General features: G+C 42.7%; 1 protein-coding gene across 1 annotated transcript in view; it reads left to right on the forward strand.

The window, feature by feature from the left end:
* The window catches only part of NECAB2 (N-terminal EF-hand calcium binding protein 2), a 386,434-nt gene that overhangs the window by 183,299 nt on the left and 184,482 nt on the right, over nt 1-18,653 (forward strand). Inside the window, exon 5 of the mRNA XM_006133911.5 lies at nt 10,714-10,811. Coding sequence (XP_006133973.1) covers nt 10,714-10,811 — 98 coding nt within the window. The remainder of the gene's footprint in view (nt 1-10,713; nt 10,812-18,653) is intronic.

Genomic DNA, 18,653 nt, shown 5'->3' on the forward strand with positions numbered 1-18,653 from the left:
AATTTCATCTGAGACTTCAATAAAACATTATCACCTTATAATACTGATGATGTATTTGTCCTTTGTCAAAGCTTAACATTTCATGGTGGGGAGCCTAAAGTACCTATAAGCGGCAGAGCATCCTCACTGTTCATAGGCATTAGATGTAGAAAATATCTATAAGGATAGGGAAGCAACTAGAATAGAGAAGGATCATTTTCTACAGTAAATTCTCAAGTGCTGTGTCTAGAGTTTAAATGACAGGATGGTTTTTGCTATTTTCCATGAAGAGATTATTCTAATAGACCCCTAAGTTTTTGGAATTTTTTTCTCATGCTAAGCATGGAGATGGGAGAATAAGATTGCCTGTTTTGTATTACAAAACCTTGTCAGCTGTATTCCCCATACTTCCTTCAAGATGGGACAAAGGAACAATTGCATTGAAAAGTATCCATATAAAACAATCTTCACAATGCATAAGTGATTTTACATTATAGGGTTCACAGATCCCCCAAAGACAGCAATTATGTGTCAAAAATCTAGCATCTAGACTCTAATCAGACTCTGGAAATCAGTGCCGTGCTCTCTGGTGTGTTTGTGCAGATTTTATGGAAATTAATTTTTATTTTGAACACATTAAAGATATGTCTGTCCTTTGAGTGTGAGGCTTTGTCAACACAAGGAATTGCGAAAACTGGGTGGATGCCAATTTCAGTTGAAGAATGGCTTATTTTGGTTTATCTTAAAACAAATCCTAATTCCTTTGAGCTGTCTTTAAATAATCCACTCTTCAACTGCAGTTAGTATTTGCGAAGCCTTTTGTAATAGTTTAACTAAAGTGATTCAAAATCACACTTTACATTAGAATGGTGAAACTTTTTTGTGTCAGCAATCTCATGCTTGTAATCAAACTAGGATACTTTGGAAGGAAAACCTGAGCTTCTTGTCACAGTACAGAGCAGAGGTAGGGGGCACAAGTCAGGTGGGCTTATATCTACTCTTAGGTCTGGTTTCTTATTTAGCAAATTAGGGTGAACTGAGGCAAACCTTGGCACGGAGTTCCATAGGGGAAGTCATATTGAAGACAGCAAACCAGATTTTATTTTGTAACTTTCTTTGGCCCAGCTCCTAGTCACCTTGAAGTTAGTTGGTCTCATCCATTGAAAGTGACTTAAGAGGACTCCAGTCTATAATAACAAGGCTTCATGTGGCACCTTAAAAATTAACAGATGTATCTGAGTATATTTTATTTAGATGTTTTATTTAGCCTTAGGTTCCATAAGACTCTACTCCTCTGATATGAGTCTTTTATAAAATCTTTTATATTTGCCAATTACATGTTTTTCCACTCCAACCGCTTTGTTTGTTTGGTTTTTCCTTGTCTTCTATCCCATTAAACTAGTAACTACAGATCACATTATAAACTTTGATTGAAAATGGAGGAAGAGCCACAACAAAAAATTGTACAGTTGTCGGCCAGAGTAAGCTCATATTATCCTGGGACTGAAGATATATGTGAGATTGATAAACAATCGGGCTACGTCTACACTGGCCCCACTTCCGGAAGGGGCATGTAAATTTCACGAGTCGTCGTAGGGAAATCCGCGGGGGATTTAAATATCCCCCGCGGCATTTAAATAAAAATGTCCGCCGCTTTTTTCCGGCTTTTAAAAAAGCCGGAAAAGAGCGTCTAGACTGGCCCCGATCCTCCGGAAAAAGTGCCCTTTTCCGGAGGGTCTTATTCCTACTTTGAGGATCGGGGCCAGTCTAGATGCTCTTTTCCGGCTTTTTTAAAAGCCGGAAAAAAGCAGCGGACATTTTTATTTAAATGCCGCGGGGGATATTTAAATCCCCCGCGGATTTCCCTACGACGACTCGTGAAATTTACATGCCCCTTCCGGAAGAGGGGCCAGTGTAGACGTAGCCTCCTTGTAATTAAGCTACTTGGAAAAAAGAGTTGTAGGTGTGTGTTTATTTGGGGTAATGGTTTTGCATGAATAGAAATAAAATCTCATTTGCCTTTTGCATGGAGCTGTTTGGAGCTATTTTGCTCCAAACACAAATACACAAACACATTTACATTAAAACACAGATACAGACAGATCATGATGTTGCAACAAAACTGTTTTTGTATGTGTAGTCCTGTGTTTATTAGATGGCCCTGCTTTGTCTGACTCACCAAAAACCATTATTTTGTTTAAAATTATTCTGATTTTAAAGGAGTAGGAGGGTAGGGAAGGAACAACCATTTGAAATATACAATAAGATTTTCTCTAGTTATCCCTGAAGCATTTCCATCAGGAAGGTCCCATAGATCCAAAGGGAGTCCCAAGCTGCAGAGACTCTTAACATCCCCTCCCCCATTTGAATAATGCCCCAGGACAGCGATGCTATAAAAGAGAACATTTTTCCTTGGCCCTTTAAGGTGATCGGCTTAATTCTGAAGTCAGATAAATGATGATTCAGCGAAACATCCTGGATGTGTCATTGCTCCTACTTACTTCTGTGGAAGGAATAATGAGAATAATGCAAATAAATAGAATACTTAAAATTGTAAGATCTATTTAAAGTAGACGAATTGTAAGGAAATTAAATGTAATAACCTCATGCTGACAATGAACAAATCATGGCTCCAATCCTTCAAGAGGTTTGTACAATGGGAGCCTATAGGGCAGCGGTTCCCAACCGCTAGTCCATGGACCACTGCCAGTCCATGACTCGTTGCTGGGCCACGTTGGCTGCCAGAGCTCAAACTGGCTGTTCACGGCAGCTTCGCTCTGGCAGCAATCGCGGCTGAGGCACGGCAGGAGGAGGTCACTTCCGTCCCTCCTCCATGCTTGAGGAAGGAGGGGGCGCGAAGAAGGAGGGAGTGTTTGTGTCATAAACAGCTGCTCCTCCTGCCCATTTGTCCACTTTTTCCAGAGGCAGCAGTAGGGCTGTGGCAGGAGGAGGCAGAGGAGGAGGAGGTGCCTCTGTTCCATTTCCCCCCTCGGTAATGGCAGCCAGCCAGAGCTCCACGCTCTGCCCGTGCGGCTGCTTTTGCCACTGGTGTCGCTGAGGTGGTGGCAGAAGGAGCCGCCTCTCTTCTTTCCTCCCTCCCCAGGAATGGCAGCCCAGCCGGGACTCCATACTCCTCCCCACCCGTGGGGATGCAAGACGTGACTGGGGAGGGAAGGGGAGCAAAGGAAGAGGGAGCGCTTCTGCTGCCAATGGCCGCTCCCCCTGTCCCCACGGAGAGGAAGGCAGGCTCACTCTGGCATGGTCTATAGGGGTCAGAGTTTAAAGGGTTAAAGGGCATGGGGCATAGGGGTTGAGGTCAAAGGGTGTTAAGCACTGGGGACCAAGGGGCTGGACTGGGTCTAGGTGGTGAAGTAACATTGTATTTGTATATCTGCATATTTATTCTTTGCACAATGAATATGTTGATGGTCCACCAAAAGTTTGTGAATGGATTTGCCAGTCCCCAGCATAGAAAAGATTGGGATCCACTGCTAGGAGGCATATTGGGAACATGTTATGATGGATCCCACAGCTAGTGATCACCTTTTTGGCTCCTGTGACGATCAATAGAACTTCAGTAATTCCCACTAAAGACCAGGGAATGTATCATTAATGGGTTTGTTTTTCACAAATGTATAAAATATTGCAGAAATCTCAATTTGGTAGATTTCAGGATCCTGACCAAAGGAAGAAAAGAGAGTAGTAAAATACACATCTTGAACTTCAGAAAAGCAGACTTTGTCTCCCTCAGAGGCCTGATGGGCAAAATCCCCTGGGATGCTATCATGAAGGGAAAAGGAGCCCAGGAGAGCTGGCAGTATTTTAAAGAAGCCTTATTGAAAGCACAGAAAGAAACCATTCCAATGCGTAAAAAGAGATGAAAATATGGTAGGAGATCGGATTGGCTCACTGGGGAAATCCTTGGTGAACTTAAGCACAAAAAGGAAGCTTACAAAAAGTGGAAACTTGGACAGATGATTAGGGAGGGGTATAAATGTATAGCTCGAGAATGCAGGGGAGTTATCAGGAAGGCGAAAGTGCAGTCAGAATTGCAACTTGCAAGGGATGTGAAGGATAACAAGAAAGGTTTCTACAGTTGGTAAGAAGAAGGTGATCAGAGAGGATGTGGGGCCCCTGCTGGGTGAGGGCAGTAACCTAGTGACAGATGATGTGGGGAAAACTGAAGTACTCAATGCTTTCTTTCCCTCTGTCTTCACGGACAAGGTCAGTTCCCAGACTATGCGCTAAGTGACACAATATGGAACGAAGGTGGGCAGCCCTTGGAGGGGAAAGAACAGGTTAGGAACTATTTAGAAAAGCTAAATGTACATAAATCCATGGGTCCGGACTTAATACATCCGAGGGTACTGAGGGAGTTGGCAAATGTCATTGAGGAGCCTTTGGCCATTATCTTTGAAAAGTCGTGAAGATTGGGAGAGATCCCTAATAATTGGAAAAAGGCATATGTAGTGCCCATCTTTAAGAAAGGGAAGAAGGACGATCCAGGGAACTATAGGCCAGTCAGTCTTACCTCAGTTCCTGGAAAAATCATGGAGAGGATTCTCAAGGAATCCATTTTGAAGCACTTGGAAGAGGGGAAGGTGATCAGAAATGGATTCAAGAAGGGCAAGTCGTGCCTGACCAATCTGATTAACTTCTATGATGAGGTAACTGACTCTGTGGATATGGGGAAGTCAGTGGGTATGATATACCTTAACTTTAGCAAGGCTTTTGATACGGTCTCCCACAATATTCTTGCCAGCAAGTTAATGGAATGTGAATTGGATAAATGGACGGTAAGATGGATAGAAAGCTAGCTGGAAGGTCAGGCCCAGTGGGTAGTGATCACATTTTAGATTAAAATATCAGATGAGAGAGAAGCATTCCAGGATTTTAACTGCTTCTTAAGAGATACCTTCTGACATCAGAAGAGCTACAACATGGATACTGGAAACTTACAGTCATAGTTAACAAACCCCATCTGTGGCATGAGTTTTTATATGGAACCTATTAGTATCACATCTATCCTTAAAGCTGGAAAGAAGCGTGCAGATTAGCAAAGTAAGAATTCCTGAGTTTCTGCTCTAACATATACCTACTATTTCTACAGTGATGGGAATTCCTCCCATTTTATGTGCCTGTCTCTATTTTGTTGTGGCTATCCTTCTACTCAAAGTTACTTCCACGGATCTTGACTTACATAGTGAATTCAAAAGCAGAAAAAATTAGAACAGAGATCATTTAAATTGTCCGTGAGTGAATCACTCACAAAACCAAAGGCTACACAGTATCAGAGGGGTAGCCGTGTTAGTCTGGATCTGAAAAAGTGACAAGGAGTCCTGTGGCACCTTATAGACTAACAGATGTATTGAAGCACAAGCTTTGGTGGGCAAAGACCCACTTCGTCAGATGCATGTAGTGGAAATTTCCAGAGGCAGGTACATATATGCAGGCCAGCATAAGGATAGAGATAACTAGGTTAATTCAATCAGGGAGGGTAGCCACCATGGATGTAAAGGCTCTTTACACAAACATCGCACACATAGATGGAATACAAGCTGTCAGGAACAGTATCCCTGATGATGCCACAGCAAAACATGTGGCTGAACTCTGACTTTATCCTCACACACAACTATTTCAGATTCGGTGACAATATATACCTCCAAACCTGTGGCACCGCTATGAGCACCTGCATGGCCCCACAATATGCCAACATTTTTATGGCTGACCTGGAACAATACTTCCTCAGCTCTCGTCCACTAACGCCCCTTCTCTACCTACGCTACATTGATGACGTCTTCATCATCTGGACCCATAGGAAGGAGACTCTGGAAGAATTCCACCATGATTTCAACAGCTTCCACCCCACCATCAACCTCAGCCTGGACCAGTCTACACAAGAGATCCTCTTCCTGGACACCATGGTGCAAATAAGTGACGGTCACATAAACACCACCCTATACCAAAAACCTACCGACCACTATGCCTATCTTCATGCCTCCAGCTTCCATCCCGGACACACCACACGATTCATTGTCTACAGCCAAGCACTAAGGTACAACCGCATTTGCTCCAACCCCTCAGACAGAGACCAACACCTACAAGATCGTCACCAAGCATTCTTAAACTACGAAACCCACACGAGGAAGTGAGGAAACAGATTAACAGAGCCAGACATGTACCCAAAAGCCTCCTACTACAAGACAAGCCCAAGAAAGAAACCAACAGAACACCACTGGCCATCACCAACGGTCTTCAGCTGAAACCTCTCCAACTCTTCATCAGTGATCTACAACCCATCCTGGACAATGATCCCTCACTTTCACAGGCCTTGGCAGGCAGGCTAGTCTTTGCCCGCAGACAACCTGCCAACCTGAAGCAAATTCACACCAGCAACTATACACCGCACCACAGTAACTCTAACTCAGGAACCAATCCTTGTAGCAGACCTCGGTGCCAACTCTGCCCTCATATCTCCACCAGTGACACCATCCCAGGACCTGACCAGATCAGCCACACCATCACTGGTTCATTCACCTGCACATATACCAATGTAATATACGCCATCATGTGCCAGCAATGCACTTCTGCTATATACATCAGCCAAACTGGACAGTCCCTACGTAAAAGAATAAATGGACACAAATCAGATATTAGGAACGGCAATACAGTATACAAAAACCTGTAGGGGAGCACTTCAGTCTCCCTGGACACACAGTAGCAGATTTAATGGTAGCCATCCTGCAGCAAAAAAATTTCAAGACCAGACTTCAAAGAGAAACTGCTGAGCTACAGTTCATTTGCAAATTTGACACCATCAGTTCAGGATTAAACAAAGACTGTGAATGGCTAGCCAACTACAAAAGCAGTTTCTCCTCTCTTGGTGTTCACGCCTCCAGATCAGCTGCTAGAAGTGGGCCTCACCCTCCCTGACTGAATTAACCTCGTTATCTGTAGCCTTATTCTGGCCTGCGTATTTATACCTGCCTCTGGAAATTTCCACTACATGCATCTAATGAAGTGGGTCTTTGCCCACAAAAGCTTATGCTCCAATACATCTGATAGGGTATGTCTACACTACCACCCTAGTTCGAACTAGGTTGGTTTATGTAGTCAATCGAAGTTGCAAATGAAGCCCGGGATTTAAATATCGCAGGCTTCATTTGCATCTTGCCGGGCGCCGCCATTTTTAAATCCCCGGTAGTTCGGACTCCGTGCCCGCGGCTACACGTGGCACGGAGTATGTAGTTCGAATTAGGCTTTCTAATTCGAACTACCGTTACTCCTCATGAAATGAATGTTAAATTCTTTATCTTTTCTTTTTGATAACTAATCCTTAGAGTGCTTTATTTTTTATTGCCTGTGTGAAAATACAATCTACTATTGCTGAAAATGAGCTGCTTGGCTTACCTATGGTTGAGCACTGAGGTGCTACAGATCACAGTGGTGATAGTAACTTTGCTATCATTCCAATTGCTACTACAAAAGCCACTTGGAGATGTTCTCGGGCTGCAGACATGTATATGCAGTTTTAATTAAATCAAAAGGAACTAAATAATAAAATTGTCTCCTGGGGTTTATTTATAGCTAACTTCTATAGAATTGTCATTTCAATATTAATTTTCATTTTTGACAGTAGCCTTCAGCTACCTAAAGGGGGCTTCCAAAGATAATGGAGCCAGGCTATTCTTAGCAGTAGCAGATGACAGAAAAAGAAGCAATGGCCTGAAGTTGCAGTCAGGGAAATCTAGGTTGGATATTAGGAAAAACTATTTCACTAGGAGGGTGGTGAAGCACTGGTTACCTAAGGAGATGGTGGAATCTTCATTCATGGAGGTTTTTAAAACCAGATTTGACAAAGCCCTGGCTGAGATGATTTAATTGGGGTTTGTCCTACAGTTGGACTAGATGATATCCTGAGGTCTATTCCCCCTAATCTTTTGTGATTCTATGATGCTGGGAAAATATACTAGCTCCGTGGTTTGTTTTTAATTCTAGATCATGCCAGTTACATGGAAACTAGTCTGTTTTGTGCTTATATTTCGTACTTATTCCATGTGTAGTTGAAGATTCCATATTTAAGTTATTGTTTCTGGTCTACATGTCTAATTTTAGGAATTCACCAGTTATGCATGAAAGGATTCCAGGGCTGAAATCAGTCATACAACTGTTGTGTGTATATGAGCACATCTATTTCATCCCCAGTGAAGTCACTGAAGCTTACATAAATGAAAACAGTTGAATAGTTCCAGATCTCTCCCAGGTCACTGTATGCCCAAGTCCCAAAACTTCTAACTAACTAGACATAAATTGTCATGTCTTCTGATTAAAAAGTTGAGAGTTGCAATAGCAATAGCAGAAGCAAATTGGGAAGCTGAAGAATTGGGAGCACGTCTACATTGGAAAGATCTTGTGCGAATACTCTTTAACGCAAGAGTTCTTGCATTAAAGTATTTGAGCAAGAGAGTGTCTACACTGGCATGTGCCTTTGCGCAAGAGATGTGCTTTTAACCATCGGACTTTCTTGCACAAGAAATTCATGTTGCCTGTCTACAGTGGCCTCTTGCGCAAGAACAGTTGTGCAAGAGGGCTTATTCCTGAGCAGGAGCATCATAGTTCTTGCGCAAGAAGCACTGATTTCACACATTAGAACGTCAGTGTTCTTGCTCAAGAACTCCCCGACAGTGTAGACAGGCAGCATGTTTTTGCTCAAAATCAGCCACTTAGGCGCAAGATCACGCCAATGTAGACACAGCCCTAATCAGGTTGTTCCTAGTCCCAAAGGACCAGCCACTTACCCCAGATCAATTGATACTCCAGATCTTACAGCAAAGATAGCCCTGGCAGACAGTTCTATAGTGAATTAACTATAGGTTTGTTAACTAAGAAAAAAGAATGAGAGCTATGGAGAGGTTAAAGCAGGTAATATATAATAGGTAAATCAGAGTACGTAATGTACTAGTAAACAAAGGACATAGATAGGTAAAACAATGCAACTAACATCTCCTTTGTTCTCTATTAAAACACAAGTGAATTGGCCTGTGGCCTAAGCTTGAGCTGGTCTCTCCGGGTATGTCTACACTACCCCGCTAGTTCAAACTAGCGGGGGTAACGTAGTCATCCGCAGTTGCAAATGAAGCCCGGGATTTGAATTTCCCGGGCTTCATTTACATGAAGCCGGCCGGCACCATTTTTAAATGCCGGCTAGTTCGAACCCCATGCCGCGTGGCTACACGCGGCACGGAGTACAGCTAGTTCGGATTAGGAACTAGCTACTCTGTGCCGCGTGTAGCCGCGCAGCACGGGGTTCGAACTAACCGGCATTTAAAAATAGCGCCGGCCGGCTTCATGCAAATGAAGCCCGGGAAATTCAAATGCCGGGCTTCATTTGCAACTGCGGATGACTACATTACCCCCGCTAGTTCGAACTAGCGGGGTAGTGTAGACATACCCTCAGTGTCACTACAGGGAAGTGCAAAAATAAGCTAGAAGTGAATGTTTTCAGGGACTGTTTTGTGCTTTTGTAACTGATGCATGTTTTGTAGTGCGGTGAGATTGCCATTTATGAGACAAAAGCCTTTGGGGTTCACAGGGAGCACTGAGGGAGCTCAGCACTTAAAAGAATTGATATTGCATATGAATGGCTTTCTTTCTATGGACACTTCAAGGGTGATAATGTTGAGAGCAAGGATTGAAACTGTCCACTGCCTTGCACTTTATGTAGTGACTTACATCTTACAAGGTAGATCAGGCACGCTTTGCATACTGTAAAGCAATGGGGGATTATATTTTTGTAGCCCTAATGAGACAAATCCCAAACTCTCTCAGCACGGAGCAGAGTGTGCCTCTCTTTACAGTGAGGTAATTTCTTTGGGTTGTGCCTCTCTTTACAATGGGGCTGAACTTCACTAGAGGTTCTCCTGTGCTCCTATAGAACCATAGAGCTGGAAGAGACCTCAGAAGGTAATCAAATCCAGCCCCCTGCTCTAGGCAGGACCAATCCCAACTAAATCAACCCAGTCAGGGCTTTGTCAAGCCAAGACTTAAACACTTCTAGGGATGGAGACTCCACTACTTCCCTAGGTAACCCGTTCCAGTGCTTCACCACCCTCCTAGTGAAATAGTTTTTCCTAATATCCAACCTGGACCTCTCCCACCACAACTTGAGACCATTGCTCCTTTTTCTGCCATCTGTCACTACTGAGAACAGCCTCTCTCCATCCTCTTTGGAACCTCCCTTCAGGAAGTTGAAGGCTGCTATCAAATCCCCCCTCACTCTTCGCTTCTGCAGACTAAACAGACCCAAGTCCTTCAGCCTCTCCTCATAAGTCATATGCTCCAGCCCCCTAATCATTTTGATTGCCCTCTGCTGGACCCTCTGCAATGCGTCCACATCCTTTTTGTAGTGGGGGGCCCAGAACAGGTACTCCAGATGTGGCCTCACCAAAGCCGAATAAAGGGGAATAATGACATCTCTGGATCTGCTGGCAATGCTCCTCTTAATGCAACCTAATATGCCATTAGCCTTCTTGGCTACAAGGGCACACACCTCTTTATACCTATTGCTAATTTGGCTCAGGGTTTGGAAACAACGCCTAGTGGAAATACATTTTTAAAATGTAATTAACATTTTCATTGTTTCTCTTTACCAGAATGACTGTTTGTAACATTAAACAGAACTGATTATTATATTGACCTAGAATCTTACCTTTCTGTCCTCCATTGGTTCGCCAGATTATTTTGCTGATCATATGGGAGACTATGAAGATGTTTTGGCTTCGCTGGAGACCCTTAACCTCTCCATTCTGAAAGCCATGGACTACACCAAGCGGGTGAGTTGTTGTTATTGCAGCTTATGCTATGCAAGTGAGTGTAGCTAGATAAGGTTTCTCCAAGTTCATGGGTCTAAAGTAGGCATGGTTAATGCTTTTCCTGTAGTCCTTTCACTAAGGCTATGTCTAGACTGCAGGCTTCTTTCGAAAGAGGCTCTTTCGAAAGCATCTTTCGAAAGAGCCTCTTTCAAAAGATCGCGTCTAGACTGCAGGCGGATCTTTCGAAAGAGAAATCCGCTTTTTCGAAAGAGAGCACCCAGCGAGTCTGGATGCTCTCTTTCGAAGACGGCCTCTTTACATTGAAGAACGCCTTCTTTCGAAAGAGGAACTTTCGAAAGAAGGTGTTCTTCCTCGTGAAACGAGGTTTACCGCCATCGAAAGAAAAGCTGCGTTCTTTCGAAATAATTTCGAAAGAACGCGGCTTGAGTCTGGACGCAGGGGAAGTTTTTTCGGGAAAAGGCTACTTTTCCCGAAAAAACCCCTGAGTCTGGACACGGCCTAAGGGTGAAATCAAATTAACACCAAGGACAGGACTATGCAGCACTTTAAAGACTAACAAGATGGTTTATTATGTGATGAGCTTTCGTGGGCCAGAGAAAACTGGCCCATGAAAACTCATCACCTAATAAACCATCTTGTTAGTCTTTAAAGTGCTGCATAGTCCTGTCTTTTGTTTCAGCAAGACCAGACTAACATGGTTACATCTCTATTACTATTCTTAACACCAAGGACATTGTCATCGGAGTGAATTAAGAAACAAGTGCTATTGTGTTACTGTTGGGCTAGACAAGGTTTTTAAGAGGCAAATCTTAAACACTCATAGGATAAAATTGTAAGACTGATAATGGGGTTGCAAATTCTGAAAACGTTGCATAAATATAATTCATCAGTAGAAAATACCTTCTCCAGGTTATCTACTCTGTTTTAGAACATTCTGTGTTATGTGTTAGCTAATGATCATCTTTATATGAAGTGTCTGCCTCTTACCAATATTTAGAAGATATTTGACATCACACAAATACAGAAAACAGTTGTGTTTATAAAAATCATTAATTTTTATTCCAAAAAGCTCTTAGTGGCCAAAGCGTCAACAGTTTTGTTATCTGGGTTTTAAAATGAAAAATAAATTATCAGCTTGTGTCATCATATGGGTATCTTTGTGGGTTTATGTATTGTCATTACAGCAAGCTATATTGTAAGAACTGGTGATTGCAGTTGTTTCTAAATCCTAGTTTAGAAACAGTCCTGAGTTCTGTGGCATATGAAAAATTATCTGTTCGCATCTCAAAGGCAGAAATCTTTGCAGTATTGCAGATAAAAGTCCATTAAACTACTCCTGGTGGATTTTTTTCCTTCTGGTCCATTCAAGCACATTGTTTTATCATCACCATCATCAGGAGACTGCCTGAACGATATAAAGATTAAATTAGATACATCAACTGCAATGCACACTTAATGTCATTGGAACAACTAATTAGAGAGGTCTTGGCCTTAGTTAGCAAAATGGTTGTCTCTCGCTATCTTACTTAAAGTAAAGGGAGCACTGAAAACACAGGTCCAGAGTAAACATTTCCTGTTAACATTGTGAAACCTTAAATGGTTTATGAATAGAGTTGTACCTTACCAGAAATCTTTCTGAAAATAGAAGAGTCTCAACTGGACAATGAGTTACTTTGTTTTTCCCGAACATAATCACCGAAAGTTCTGGGAATTAGATGTCTATAGTGGCATTTTCAAAAAGGCTAACATTGGTCTAAGTCTCATTTAATCAAATTCACTATTTGAAGTCCCATTGGCTTTGTTGGAACAGTTTTACCAATTCTAAATACTCTGGAAATTCCATTCTTTGAACCTGTAGTTAATAGCAAAGGAAAAATTAGAAGCCCAGAAGTTTAGCCATTTATATCTTCTGTCTAATACTTTAGAATGAGAGTACTGATGAGAATGCCTTGGGAAATCAGTACCGTTTGTGCATGCAAATGAATAGATTTAAGCCCAGAAGCTGTGGTCCATATAAATACACATTTTTGTATATGCAAGTGGGGTTCCATTTTGTATAATTCTTCCCACTTGGACAGAACAATTAATAAATAATCGATTATTTAAATGTGTAATTAGTTTTAGCTGGCTGGAATCACCACCACAGTTGTCTGGGAATAAGCTCAGTTTATCAGCAGGGCTCCTTTTCTGACCGTGTCTCATCCACTGTGTGTGTCTCAACCCTCTTCAGTTGCTGCCCTCTAGCAGGGCCCACCACTGGGTTCTCCCCCTTCCCAGCGTATAACTGTCCTCAGTCCACATGCCTGCTGCTGTGGCCATTTGCAGCCCTCAAATCTAGGCTCTTGCTTCAGAGCAAGCCACAGTATGAATAGCACTATGCTTCTCCATGAGCAGGCACAGTGCAAGGGAAAGGGACCCAGGCTCCACTACTGTGGGGCCTGACCCAGGGACCTTCTGGTGGCAGCCATGCCCCTGCCCTTCTTCTCTCCCCTCTACTGGGCCACTTCCCTGTGACCCTTGCACCCACTTAGCCCTTATCTCAAGGCCTGCAATTTGGCAGTGGCTAGACAGAGCTCTCACTGCCCTGCACACTGCCCAGCATTGCTTTGTCCCAGGTGCAGCCCTCCTTCTCTAAGAGCCTGTCCATCTTCCTTCCAGCCACAGCGAAAGTGAGCTCTGCTCAGCCCTGCAGCCCTCCCTTCCTCTGATGGGCCAGTCTTCTTCCTGCCTGCTTTTAACCCTTTCCCTGCTAGAGTGGGGCAGTCACTGCACCACACTAATATTAAGAATACTAAATTTAATTTATCTGGAAAACTAGATCTATATAGTACACGTATCAGAAAAACACAAACATGCAGAGTGAGTCATTAATTTAGCATCTTCCCATGCAGTGGAGCACTGTCTAGAGATATGCTTTTCCCTTTAAATCATTTATCTTGTGTTCCTTCTAATAAATCAGAAATAATTATTATTTGTAAAATGTATTAATCCTTTTGCAGTTACAAATTTTCCCATTTAAATGTAGATGTATTACTTACAAGACATGAGAACACATTCTTCTGCTCTCCTCTGCATTTATTTAGCCTCAGTTGGAGTATTGTGTCCAGTTCTGGGCAACACATTTCAAGAAAGATGTGGAGAAACCGGAGAAGGTTCAGAGAAAAGCAACAAAAGTGATTAAAGGCCTGGAGAACATGAGCTATCAGGGAAGACTGAAAGAATTGGGCTTGTTTAGTTTAGAAAAGAGAAGACTGAGAGGGGACATGATAGCAGTTTTCAAATATCTAAAAGGGTGTTACAAGGAGGAGGGAGAAAATTGTTCTTCTTGGCCTCTGACGATAGGACAAGAAGCAATGGTCTTAAATTGCCAGCAAGGGAGGTTTAGGTTGGACATTAGGAAAAACTTCCTAACTAACAGGGTGGTTAAACACTGGATTAAATTGCCCAGGGAGGTTGTGGAATCTCCATCTCTGGATATATTTAAGAGCGGGTTAGACAGACATCTATCAGGGATGATCTAGACAGTGCTTGGGTCCTGCCATGAGGTCAGGGGACTGGACTTGCTGACCTCTCGAGGTCCCTTCCAGTTCTAGTATTTTATGAGTCTATGATTTCAGGGAAAGAGAACATTTGCTTTTCTCTTGTGAGAAATTCTCTTGTTGAGCAAAGTAAAAATGTCCTGTTTTAGAAATCTATTCACAGACTGAATTCCAATCCTCCTCTGAATAATCCAAATTGAAATCTTCCATTTATCTCTAGGGTTGGAGGAAATCTTCAATCATTTAATGTTATGATTTGGTAATGGTTATGATAGGACATATTAAGAATTGGAATAGAGTCAAGGAGCGTCAAGGTGTTACTCCTCATATTTCTCTTTTTCTGACTAAATACAAGTCATTGTTTTCTTGGTTTCTTTAAATGTCAGTGTTTTAAATATGTGGGATTGGTGTGGCATGGAAGTGAAAAAACATTTTGATACGTTTATGTTAAAATGAAGACATTACCTTGTAACCAAACATGGTGTAAGTATTTATGGTATTTTTGTATTCATATTTGTAACATAGAATTAGGGGAATAATGAGCAAAATTTCAACTCTGTGTATGCATCTCTTTTAGATTTTTTCCCTGCAAATGTTCAAGCAAACAAGTTTTTCAGTAAGAATGTGGGCTGAAATGCAAGTTCTAGGTGCATGCTGGAAAGCAATTTCAAATTAATAGTTCATTTTGTCTATATACTCATGGCTCTCATTCAGTGCTTAATTTGTAATGAAAGAGGTACTGGTGCTCACCCAAATAGGTGGTGGGGCTCAAGCAATATTTTTATAGTCATAAGTGATGTGGCAAGCCCAAAGGTGCCAGGACTATGATTTGCCAAGCTTTATATGTGCCAGAGATCAGTACTGGAAAGCCCTGGCACAAATGAAGCACTGCTCTTCTTACATAGTGTCTGGAGGCATATTTGTAGATGTATTCTCCCAAAACCTTGTGATGCAAGGAAACATTTTACAGATGAGGAACTGAAGTGCCTAGAGATTCACTGATCTGCTTGGAATCATATTAGGAATTATACCCAGTGATTCTAGTCAAAGGCCAACACATTAACCACAAGACCGTCCTTTCCCTTGTTTGCAAATACACCAGAAACTTGTGTTCTAAGAGATTTGCTCATTTGATCAGGCCACATGATATATTTCTCTACCCAGTGTGTCCACTCAAAACAGTTCATCGTTTGTACACCAGTTATTGCAATGATTGATGAGCCAACAACACACCAAGAAAGAGCTCTGCACAGAAATGATTTGGCAAATAACACATGACGTGAAGAATAAAATGAACTACTAGGTCCTGTACATGGCTGAGACTCACAGAACTTTTAAAATGGGGCAAATGGGGAATTAAGTGGTGCATAGGTATTCCATTTATCCTCTGCGCAGATCAGGTCTCCGTAGTATTTCCAACAAAACAAACAATGAGAAAATGAAAGATGTGACTGGGGGATGAGCTTGTGAAATTAGTACCAGATTTCGAGACAAAGATTATTAAGGGTAAACCCCTAAACTTCCAGATCCTTATCCAAACCAGGCCTTATGAGCTTTCTTGGCAAACCCACTGAAGATGAATATTTGTCCCAAGTTTACAGAGCAAGAAAGGCACAGGTGCTTTGCCGTAATAAAATAAGACTGTTTATAACTGAGCTTGTTAATTTGGTTGCTGTCTATAAAGATTTGTGCTGAGTAGTGTGCTACAGTTCTTCATAACTGTACTGGAGTATGGCTGGGTTTGTCAAGTCTGTCTGTGAGGATCCCACTTAAATGATGTTTATGCGTGTGAGATGCAAATCTTTTGACCAGCAGTGTGTCTATCTCTGACTTCCCCCGGCATTCCTTACCTAGGAATTTGATTAGGGCCTGAGTACCATGGCGACGCTGGGTAGTTGTGAGGAGCATAGCTAGGGCCCACTTTGAAACCCAATCTCACAGGGCTTGCTTATGTGCATCCCAATTAGATGTGTGTGCTACCAGTGCCACAAGTTTTCCTTTGTAGTATTCATAGAGAGAGTGGCACACATATGGTGCAATACAAGGGGCACCACTCCCCCTCACACACCCATGGTTCCTTCTTGCTGCCAGTGATGGTGCAGTTGTTGCTTCATTTACTTCTTTCAGTACCACACACTTTTCCTTGTAATATAGTTAATAGTTATCCCTTCGGGTATGTCTACACTAGCCCCCTAGTTCGAACTAGGGAAGCTAATGTAGGCATTCGAACTTTCAAATGAAGCCCGGGATTTAAATATTCCGGGCTTTATTTGCATGTTCCTGTCCGGTTGCCATTTTTAAATGCCACTAGTCTGGACTAACTGCCTGCAGCTACACGCGGCAGTTAAACGGTAATTCAAACTAAGTCCTTAGTTCGAATGACCTGTTACACCTCATTCCAGGAGAATTTCCAACAGGATCCCCTCCTGCATCAGGACCTGTTGCAAGTGAGCTGATCATCAGTACTAGAGTGGAGGCATCCTTGGAGGCTTTCCTGCCACACATTCCCATCCAGGACATCTGCAGAGTCAGATATACATGGCACATATACATGGCACACTATACCATCACTCAGCAAGCCAGAGATGTGTTGCAGTCTTCATATCCATGAGCACCTACCCGGACTCATAGTGCTTGGAAGTCACCTAATATGGAATGGACATGAACAGGCACTCAGAGCAAAAGACAGTTGCCTTCAAGATGCATTGCTCATGCCCATTCCATGACCTGCCTTCCTTCTTCACTATCAGAGTTTCTGGCAAGAAGAAGCTGAAGGCAGGACAAGCAGCAATGCCCTGCCCCCCATCAAACCATATGGGTGCCAGGGCCATTCTCCGATAGATCCCATGGAGGAAAAGCATCAGTGCATGTGGTGAGCACACACACCTAACAGGGAATGGACATGAGCAGCACATCTCGAAAAACACGTCTTTTTCCCTGGTAGACATTGCCCAGTACTCAGCGCCTACTTAGACCTAACCATGCACACCATGAATGGGATCAGGGCCAGCCTTAAGGAAAATGATGCTCTGGTTGAACTTGTGTTTTGGTGCCTCTGCCCTTGTGGGCATAGCACCACCCATTTCCTCTGGCACTCATGGCCTACCCAACCCCTGCATCCCCATTCTGTGCCCTCTTTACCACTAGCCCCTACATTGTGCCCCCTTTGCCCCTAACCTCTGCTCAGTGCCCCCTTCCTCCCAACCCTTGCACTTTCCTCCCAGCTGTGCTCCCAAAACCAGCCCTGCACTTCCAACATGTCCTGCCATGCTGCTCCCCTGCCCAGTACCCTCCACTCTCTTTGCCCAGCAACACCCATGCCCAATTGCCTCTCTGGCTATGGTGCCCTGGGCATGGTCCCGGTTTTCCCAGCCCTATGGCTAGCCCTGAGTAGGACCCACATGACAAACCATCTCAAGGAACCACAATCGCTGTAAGGGACATTGTGCTGCCTGTATGTATGATATGTTGGGGTCTTTTCCACTATCTGAGACTTGGATTATAGATAAATGTCACAATGAAAGTACAGTCACTCCAGAAAGAGTTCCCTCTAGCTGCCTCCTTGCCTGTCTATCTGTATGAGATATGCTCTCTGAAGCAAATGGGGTTGGTTGAAGTTCTAGGAGATAAATTGTTATGCCTTCAGTGACTTATTTTGACCAGTTTAATTACAGGGAAGCTCAATTATATTGTAATGCTCTGAAGGAGAATGTCACTGCTAACAAGGTTTTTGAATTGAACCAGTGGCTGTCTACAAACTTGCTACCCACTGATTTGCTCCTGCATAGCTTGTGCAAATCCTGCCATAAGGCTAATAGGATCTTATTAAAGGAGAGACGGAAAGGATCTATTCACCCATCTAGCACATTCCCTACCAGTACAAGTGTATTTCTTCCAGCAAATTTCCCAGTATCTGGTCCAATCTACTTTTAAATATTTCATGAATTGGAGCTTCCAGGACTTCAGATAAGAGACTCTTCTGTCAAATAGGACTATTGGTAGATACTTAATTTATTCTCATTACCATTATAGTATATCCTGTTGTTTCACCCTTTATCATTTTTCTTGAGTCTTTGATGATTTACATAGTAGCTATCTTTACTTCTAGTAATGGAGTTATCAAATGTTACATGAACACATATATTATTGTGTGACTTTCTGGTGCCATAATTAGAAAGCCTCCTATAGAGTATAGAAATTCCCAAGATTAATAACTCTAGGCAATAACATAAGGCATGAATTTGCTGTCTTTTTTCCACCATTGCAACTTGCTTGCAAATGAGTGCAGAATAGGAAAGTTTGT

Source organism: Pelodiscus sinensis, chromosome 12 (genome assembly GCF_052426305.1).
Source record: "Pelodiscus sinensis isolate ZL-2025 chromosome 12, ASM5242630v1, whole genome shotgun sequence".
In the NCBI taxonomy this organism is placed as follows: Eukaryota; Metazoa; Chordata; order Testudines; family Trionychidae; genus Pelodiscus; species Pelodiscus sinensis.